At 40.5% G+C, this 10,225-nt stretch overlaps 1 protein-coding gene across 1 annotated transcript in view; it reads left to right on the top strand.

The window, feature by feature from the left end:
• Window positions 1-4,940: 4,940 nt before the first annotated feature.
• LOC130102550 (zinc finger protein 271-like) overlaps window positions 4,941-10,225 on the top strand; it is a 39,641-nt gene continuing 34,356 nt past the window's right edge. Inside the window, exon 1 of the mRNA XM_056268501.1 lies at window positions 4,941-5,845. Coding sequence (XP_056124476.1) covers window positions 4,941-5,845 — 905 coding nt within the window. The remainder of the gene's footprint in view (window positions 5,846-10,225) is intronic.

The raw sequence follows: 10,225 nt of genomic DNA, 5'->3' as shown, positions 1-10,225 counted from the left end.
GTTTTGGTGCAATATCCTCTAGCGTGGGCAGGATGAACCGTTCTCTTTTCACAGCTTTATTCAGTTTGGTAAGATCCACACAGATCCGAGGTTTCTTGTTCTTTTTAATCACTGGCACCATAGGAGCACACCGGTCCATGGCTTCCTTTACTTCTTCTATGATGCCAAGAGACTGCATTCGCTTCAGTTCCTCCTCCACTTGAGGTAGGATTGGAAATGGGATGCGTCGTGGGGTTACAATGCTGCTTGGCGTCCGGCCTAAGCTCTATTTTGACTGGCTCACAATTTGACAGTCCAATGTTCCCAAATACATCATCGTATGACTCGAGTCCATTTACTCTGCGCACTAGTAGGGTTGTGCCGATAGACGATATCATCGTCCATCGTGAGACATCACGATGTTAAGCCAGCATCGCGATTCCCCCCCCCCCCCCATGTTTCCATGGTGACGCGTCATGCTTGGCACGTGATTCACCACAGCCAAAATAGCGCTGTATGACAGATGTAACGTTAGCGCTTTTATTTCTAAATATTAACAAACCTGATTACCATGTCATCAACTATCTTCTCTCCGATTTTCAAATACGTGTAAGTGAGTTTTTTTTGTTGTTTAAAAAACCTTTATAAATTTTGATCTGTACCGCGAGATGGGCGCCGTAATGTTTGTTCAGACCGCAGTTCAGAGATTCATGTCTATTGGGTTTATTACAGCACGTGAATTCATCAGTTTCTCCCGAAATGCATGGCCGGTGAACTGGGAGAAGAATATAGTTATTTTTATAGTTACTTACACTGTGTGTCTGATATGAATGAAATCCGTCGGCAAATATATTTGAATGGGTTGTAATTGCTGCTTCCATAGACACCATTGTGTATTTTACAAACTATAAATGTATTGTTTTGCTAAATGATATGCATTTAAATGTCTGAAACCTAAAATAAACATTATGTGGTTAAAAACACTGAATAGTTGTGATATAATATGACAAGCGCTGAGCACGTCCGTCTCTGGCTCAGTGCAGCCACAGCGCGAAAGCACAGTTTGAATCTGGCAGTTCTGTCACGTCACTGTACATTCGCTGCTCAGTGCTCAGCTGCTGCAGAGCGTGCCGACATCAAAATTGCTGATGAGATGTAGAGGAAAATATCTCCGCGTTGTGCCTACGCCTCTTAGCTGTTCTAAATCCACTGTAAAACACGGCTTTGCGGGGCTTATTGCTTAAGTGAAAAATTAGAATGTTAGCCCCGCCCCTCCTCCCGATATCATCGTCCATCGCGATGTTTCACTGTACACATCGTCTGATGCCAAATTGGTAGACATCGCACAACCCTACGCACTAGTCCCATTTTGATTGCAGTTTTCCGTCCAAGTAAGTTTGTTGTGAAGGGGCCTGACATAACATACATCCAAAATGGGAAAGTCTGTCCATGTTTTTCACAGTGAGTCATAAACTTGCCTTTACATATTAGCTTTCCACCTGGGCTTGTGAAGGTTGATTTTGTCTTCACCAGGAGAGGGCGCTGTTGCAGGGATGAATATGTTTCCTCAGGAATCACCGTTACATCCGCGCCTGTATCAATCCGGAACATAACAGTTGTGCCATTGATTTGTAGGTCTTCATACCATTTGTCCTCATCACCTTCACTGCCATCAGCAACAGCCCCGAGAAACCATGCACTGCCCTCATCACTGTCACCGTCAGTAGTTTTAATTGCATTCACATTCTTAGTAGGGCCGGGACTTTAACGCGTTAATTAAGATTAATTAATTACACACTTTAACGCGTTAATTAATTACACAAATTATTTTTAAGCGCACTTATTTTTGCACCGCGGAACGTTTCTCACTGGATGAGTTTCGGCGGACCGATTATACTGGCGCACCAACTAGCGTTCATGACGAAGAAGCTGACGAGATCGCTTTGGTTGGCCGGTGGCTGGGAAATGTTGTTACAAAAAACGAACGGATGGACGCGTCGATAAGAGCATGGTTGTGTGCAAGCTATGCAACAAGGAATTCGCTATTGCTATTAGTGTAGTGTAGCAATATGCAATTTTGTTGCAATATGCTATTGCGACACTTAATGGCTATTTTGGCTATTAGTGTAGTGCTATTAGTGTAGTGTAGCAATATGCTATTTGGTTGCAATATGCTATTGCTACACTTAATGGCAAAAATTGCACTGGTCTGCTGGACTTGGTTGAACAAAAATAAACAATATTTTGTTGCTTAAGCTTATGTATGCAGTCATTATTCAATGGTATACTAAAAATCCATGTGAAAAAATTACTTCTCACAGTTCTTTTATATGCGATAAATATTTATGCGATTAAAATGCGATTAATTTCGATTAATTAATTACAAAGCCTCTAATTAATTAGATTTTTTTTTTTTAATCGAGTCCCGGCCCTAATTCTTAGTTTTACACAGTGCTTCAAAATGTCCCGTTTTATTGCATTTACCTGTAGCTTGACATGCACCGTAATCATGCTGTCTCCCACATCTTGTGCACATTTTCATTGTTTGATGTGTCACGTTCTTGAAATGTTCATCTTTGTTTTTGGCATACTGCTTAGGCTGCTTGTACTTGCGTGCATTAACGGCACCCACCTCAACATTTGTTGCGCTGGCGTTTTGTGCTTTAATAAGCTCCGACTGTCGCGCAATACTGAATGCCTTCTCCAATGTCAAATCCGGTTCGAGTTGTAACTTTTGCGACACTTCTCCATCTGCGATGCCAATTACAATGCGCTCCCTTATCTGTTCGTCTTTCGTTGCTCAAACTCTCCCCATGGAGCTGTGAGCGTTTGTGGAAACAGGCACGTTCATGTATCGTATTCCGCTTTGGCACAAAATGTTCATCAAACTTTTTCAAAACCTCTTCATAATAGTGCTGAACATCATCCGGAAATGTAAAGGTGCTAAAGATAGGTTCCGACTCTTTCCCCATTGCGTATAACAGCGTATTCACTTGTATATCGTCGTCTTCTTGGTTTAGCTTAGTTGCTATCCGAAAACGGGAAAAACGCTGTCTCCAGATCGGCCACGCCGAAGGCTGGGTGAAGTCAAATGATTCAGGAGACTGAAACTTAGCCATCTCGTTGCTTCTATCTTGTTCACAGGGCGAAAGGTCCCACTTCTGACACCATGTCATGAATTCACAGATTCCTGGAAGTAGTCTTCAACGATTTATTAACAGGATTTATCAAGAGCAGAGAACAGACACGTCAAGTATTTATCAACAATATTACAACTGCCCGAGAGCCGGTCATCTGCTGTAAAACAAGCAGAGCTAAACAATACAAAAACCACCAGCGCCTCCTAGTGGAGCTTACTGCAATAATCATTTAAATCACATCACATCTATGAAATGGGACACAAGAAACACTAGATCAAGTGAATTTCACTGCAAGAAAGAACACAAATGTTTACAGTAAAGCAGAGTAGATTGTAAAATTTGTACATTTTGGACAATTATTAAAACTACTCACAAACTTTCGGTCAATATTAGGGCTGTCAACGAATATTCTAAATTCGAATATATATTCGAATAGTTTTAAAAAACAGAAATTCGAAGGTGAAAATTAATATTCGAATCATGTGGAAAAACACACCCGCGGTAGCAGAGGCGCGGCTGTCTGCTTTGCGAGTGGCAACATTCTGAAGCTTAAAATGTAAAACGCATTTTCCAGCTGCACAGCTAGCACAGTGAGTGTCTGGCTCACTCATTGGCTGTGCTGCGTCAACTGCACATCCAATGGCACGGGCGCCTCCAACGTGTGCGCCAATGAGCTAGCATTACATCAGACACGTCAGAGCCCGCCAATGGGGGCGTGGCCAGAGCCCTCGAAATAGCCATAGTAGCAGGCTAGCAGCAGTTTACCACAGCACAGCACGCTCGGAGCGTTTAATGTCGGTTCTATATACTGTAAAACTTCAATTAATATTAATAATATTTGTTTCAATCACCGAATGAAGCCTGCTATATTTAGGACAAGAGTCGCAACCTTAAATTGCTTGCACAAAACTCTTGATCAGCACTCAACATTTGTTTATTGTTGTTCATTTAAACCGTTATGCGCAGAGAGCGTGAGGGCGAAAGAGAGAGAGAGAGAGTGCCTGCGAGTGCGAGCGAGAGTAAGGTCTGCGGTCTTGGCCATTAGTTGATTTACTTGGTTTTGTGTAAGTTAATACGTTGTCAAATATGTTTAAACTTAAACTACCTATACGAGTAGTTGTGTCTCTTTGTATTAATTTGTCCTGTTATGAACGTAATGCGCGCCATTGACAAAATGCGCAACCAGATGTTCGAATAGGTCGAATATATGTGTGTTTTTTAGAGGGAATATTCGAACGTCATTTTTGAGCAATTTTGACAGCCCTAGTCAATATTCTGATAACATCGTACAAATTGTAAACCATATGTTGTAAAATAAAAAAAAGTTAAAATATTTAGATTTAGTTTGGCCTGATCTTGACAATAAATATGAAACCTCCCTTTACAGACCATTTGTTGAAAATAAACCCAGAACATTTTCACATGCATGTGAAGTCAATGGAAGAAGTTCAGTGTCAACGGCCCTTAATTAAAACGTTTTAGTAGTTAAATATCAATCTAAAAGTTGGTGTCAAAATATGGTAGTATTGTGTATTTTAATGTTTATACGTTAGATAAGTGTCATTGATCAAACATATTTAATAGTTCTCACTACAGAAACATGGGATTTGTGGAAAAAATAACTAAAAGATCAGTGTATATCATTCATGGAAAGTTTCAGGGACGTATAATTAATTTATAAAAAATACATAGTGTATTTTTTTTATAGAAGTTGTCTGTTACATCTGGGATAATTTTAATCATCATTAACTCCATATTTCTCTTATTGAACTTTTGATTATTTAGAAAATCTTAAAATGAGTTTCTTTCATGTCAGATCTGATGGAAGAGAGCGAGGAGAGTGAAGAACTGAGTGAAGTGAAGGAGGAGAGAGAAGAACTGAGTGAAGTGGAGAAGGAACATCATGTCCAACCTGGAGGAAAACCCTTGAGTCGCTCAAAAACTAAAAATAATTTTTTAAAGAAACGAAGAGCCAAGAAATCTTTCAACTGCAGTCAGTGTGGAAAGAGTGTCGACACCAAACAACATCTTGATGTTCACATGAGGATCCACACCGGAGAGAAGCCGTTCACATGTGATCAGTGCGGGAAGAGTTTCAGTCTATCAGCAAACCTTAATATTCACATGAGGATCCACACCGGAGAGAAGCCGTTCACATGTGATCAGTGCGGAAAAACATTTCTTAGTGCATCAGAGCTGAAGAGACACCTGAGAGTTCACACAAAGGAGAAGCCGTATTCATGTTCTGTGTGTGGAAAGAGTTTTTCACGGCTGCATCATTTACATGGACATGAGAAAATACACACTGGTGTGAGAGAGTACATGTGCTTTGAGTGTGAGAAGACTTTTACTACAGCAAAGGATTTAAAACTGCACCAGAGAATTCACACTGGAGAAAAACCTTACAAGTGTTCACACTGTGACAAGAGATTCAGTTCCTCATCACATCTGAAAACACATGAGAGGATCCACACTGGAGAAAAACCTTACAAGTGTTCACACTGTGACAAGAGATTCAGTTCCTCATCATCTCTGAAAACACATGAGTGGATCCACACTGGAGAAAAACCTTACAAGTGTTCACACTGTGACAAGAGATTCAGTCGGTCATCACATCTGAAAACACATGAGAGGATCCACACTGGAGAAAAACCATACAAGTGTTCACACTGTGACAAGAGATTCAGTGTGTCATCACATCTGAAAAAACATGAGAGGATCCACACATAGGCGCCGATTTATGTTGTCCTCCGTGGGTGCTGATGGGCGCATATCCTTTAAAAAAAAAAAGTTGTCAAAAAATGTTTGCATTTCAGAACCTTAGGAAATGAACAGCGGCAGACACGAACACACACCTATTTACTTGGTAATAAAGCCGTATCTTTCAACGCAGGACATCACCACTTCTCACAAATACAGACAGGATTGGAGATGAAAAGTTTAACTGACACGTAACCGCGATCAGCTTCGTGGGAAATTAAGAATCAATGTCACACATGTCCACACAGTAAAAATTTGATTTGTTGACTCACCATTGTGGTTAATTCTTCAGGAGGAACTTGTCTCTCCGTACAGCAGTGCGCTTGATGAAATTATCAGCGATGATGTCCAGGTCCTGCTGAAGAGCCACTTCTTTGTGAGAGTTCATTATAACAATGTGATTTAGTCAGGCTTGTCCCATTGTTGACCGTAGATACGTTTTCAGTCGGCGCATCCCAGAAAATGACCTCTCTGAGCAGCAAGATGTTACAGGGACAGTCAGAGCCAGTTTCAAAAGCTTTGTGACTTCTGGTAGTAACGTTCTCAAGTGCTTGCCTCCATCTCCTTTCATGAAGTCATATACATCTTGAAAAGTTGCAAGATGAACACCTTTCTGTTTTTCCAAGTCCAAACACATGTCTCTATGCAATGTCAGCCTGCTTCCATCCATATCATCCCCATAGAACTGAATAATGTCTTTACAGTCGGCCTTCCCGGTTACAAAATCTTCAACATCGTGTTTTGAAGTGCAACATTGACTGTTTCCATGCGAGAGAAGAATTTCAGCATGAGTTTCAAGGAGAAAAAAGTGCTAAAATTTAGCAGGTGCGTTAGAAGACCGTTTGCTTTCCCTCCTTCCTCTCCCCTTTCTTTTTCAGACAGGTCCTCCAGAAATTCCAGCAGCACACTGTAGTTGGATGCAATGGATTGTAACGAGGCCGTTTTCAAGGTCCATCTGGTAGGGCACAGAGGTCTAAGAGATGAAGATTTGTCGTCTTGAAAACTCCTGGAACCAGGCGCTTTGGTGAATTTCTGATGAGCGTGACCAGGTCACGTATATATTTGTCAAAAAGTTGCGACATGCAGGAATGTTTTCGGGAGACATCATGCACAACCAAATTCACAACATGTACGGTGCAATGGATGTACTGTGCTCGAGGCTCCAGCGCCTGCATGCGAGCCTGCAGACCTGTTCGAATACCGGACACATTTGATGCGCCGTCATAGCACTGTCCTCTGCATTTATTGACTGGCAGGGCGAATCTCATCAGAAGAACGTCTTTTAAAAGCTGAAAAAGTGTGTCTGCTGTTGTTTTTGATGTCTCATAAAATCCTAACTGTACGTTCACAACGCCACCGACTTGAGCTTCCAAAGCTACCGGAAGTCATTCATTTTCAATGGAAGCTGGCTTTTCTCAGCTGCAAGGAGCGTCAAATCCATCGGCGTCGTGTTTTGGGCGTTTTGAGCGTCAATCAGAAAGTTGAAAGAAGCTCAACTTTATGGTAATGAGCTATGACGCGGTTCAGCGGCAAGCAGCGGCAAAACGCCAGCAACCAATCGGAATATAGACGTCCTTCGCGCCGGCTGATTCCGGAAAAACATACGATGTAAACTTTCGTTCCTACCAAAACATTAGTTCCGAGAAAATGGAAGAGAAGCTAATAATCGCCGTTGCTGGGTTTCCTTTCCTATCATTTATGACACAACGTTGTTTGCTTATAGGGACCGCATGAGCGCAACTTTTATTTGAAATATTTACGAACGCTCGTTTTAAAGCGGGAATGCAATTCATTTGCTCACGGTGACACCGATTTGACCGCAAATAATAATAATAATAATAATAATAGCCAACTATTCTTTTTTTCCCGACCAAATGTGACCAAAACGGTTATAAAAATGCTGTCATTATAAAAGGTTTCTTCAATGGATTGCTTGTTTTTTTCTGTTTATTACATTCATGTTGTGACACTTCTATTCTCCCTGCAACGTCAGAGCGTTCAAAGCGTCAACAAGCTTCCCCGTACTTTTTGACAAGCGTCCTTGACAGGGCGGCCAGAGCTTCTTCGACGCTCAAGTCGGCGGCGGTGTGAACGTACAGTAAGAAACGTTCTTCTGGGGGACAAATGTGTTAATGGGGCCTAAACGCACTGTGTAATGATAAAAGATGTTCTATGAAAAAAAATGTTTACAGATGTGCGCAACGCACCTGCGTGCGCCGCACACGGCCAACAAAGCGCATGTTAACACAGGCGCGCACAAGAGGCCCAAACAATATAATAATACAATAATAGCCAATTGAAATTAAATGAACAAAGCTAGGTCTACCAAAAATTGCCAAAGCTAACAGAACAAAACATTAACGTAACACATATGCAGCTTATTGAAATGGAAATCACTCTTACCATTTTTCTCAAACTGTGTGGCTAATAAAACTGTAACATGGGATCTATTCACATAATCCATCCTTCAATGTTTAGGCTGGTTTTAAAATCTCCTGAGGCCAACTTCTTTTTAACGTCTTCCATCGTTGCGCTGCCAGCCACATGTAGCCAAATATGCAATATTATGCACACACGTGTTGCGCGTTGTCACAGCAACATAAACAAATTTCCGCACACATGAAGTTGGATGTTAGGGTGATATTTTAAATTTATTTTAATCACAAAAACAAACATTTGCATCCAGTTAAACATTATAATAAGCTGTTTTAAATTTCAAATGTTCAATGCCTTATTGCGCCGACGTGACCGAGCCCGACCCGAACCCGAACGTCATTTCAAAATATGTGTCCGAACCCGGGTTTGGGTATCCATCCTCTAGTGTACTGTGTGGTTGTCATCAGGAAGCCATAAAACTATGTAAACTACTGTCACAATGCTACAGAAGTACCAACAAGTCCTGCATGGCACCAGAGAGAAGTTTTTATTTTCACTCAATCCAGTTACAAAATATTTATTAAACATTACAGGGTCAGAACATCTGCATGTGTGAATTGTTCACAATAGATTCATAACACGCCTTTAGAACGTAGATGGGGTGGAATTTCTTTTTGTGCAGACTTTAAAGCAACACCAAGGAACTTTTCCTCTGCGGTCGCCCTACAGGTTGGAAGTGGAATTGTCCTCATTAGAACTACAGAAACGTGACCCGATATGGCAATCTTACATAGGATGTTTCGACTATTACACAGTTGCACGCTAAGCTCATCTCTTTAATTTTGTGCTGGATGTTTAAAGTGCTATTGACTTCCATGATATTTTCTAGCATAAAGATTTATCTGGATCACTCAACATAAAGTTTTGTTTTCTGACCTCACAAAGATTACACTAAGATTTGATTTCTTGATTATTGCATGTTTGCACTGTACCCGGAGCTTAGGGATCAATGTGTATCCCTTGTGGTTGTTATTACACACCTCAGGTATAATTTGAAATGTAGGTTTGTCAAAAGAAAAAACGGTTCTAAGTTTTCTAAGTAAAAAAATTGTGTTTTACTCGTGTGAGTAAAACTGCTCTGCTACAGTACTAATACATGCTGCTGGTCATCCGTCTGTTTTAAAGAATAAAATAAAGTAAAAGTTTTATTTAAAGAATATAGACAACTTTCCTTGCTGTGACAAGAGATTCAGTCTGTCACAACATCTGAAAAGACATGAGAGGATCCACACTGGAGAAAAACCTTACAAGTGTTCACACTGTGACGAGAGATTCAGTTCCTCATCATCTCTGAAAACACATGAGAGGATCCACAACAGAGAGAAGCCGCACATGTGTGATCAGTGCGGGAAGAGTTTCTCTATTAAAACTCGCCTGAAGCGACACATGAAGATCCACACAGTGGAGAAACCACATCACCACAGTCTGAGATCACGGTAAGTAGTTTATTTTCATGTGCTGAGCAACAAAGTCTCTTCTGTGTAAGTTACACATCTAGGGGTGTAACGGTACACAAAAATCCCGGTTCGGTACGTACCTCGGTTTTAAAGTCACGGTTCAGTACGTTTTCGATACAGCAAAAAGTAAGAAATGCCAGAGAAATTTCCTATTTGTTAAAAGAAAAAATATTTTTTAAATAAGTGTGAGTTTTCCTACATCTTGAAACTTTCAGGTTTATAAATGGTCGTCATCTTTGAAGGATGAACAACTAATGTTTTGGTCATCACATTAAAAATAACATTTAAATATATGAAGAGTTCAGATGCAAAAGCCATTTGAAATTTTCTTTATTTTTTATCAAGCTTGTATATTTAAGTTCAGTAATTTCACTTAAATGGCAATGAAGATTACCTATTAATTGTCATTTGAGTGAAATTACTGAACTTAAATATACAAGCTTCATAAAAATG

This window comes from Rhinichthys klamathensis, unplaced genomic scaffold, assembly GCF_029890125.1.
Source record: "Rhinichthys klamathensis goyatoka isolate OS25496 unplaced genomic scaffold, OSU_Roscu_1.1 h1tg000274l_1, whole genome shotgun sequence".
Lineage (NCBI taxonomy): Eukaryota > Metazoa > Chordata > Actinopteri > Cypriniformes > Leuciscidae > Rhinichthys > Rhinichthys klamathensis.
Note: the sequence above shows the minus strand (reverse complement) of the source record. Positions and strands in the feature narration are given on the sequence as shown.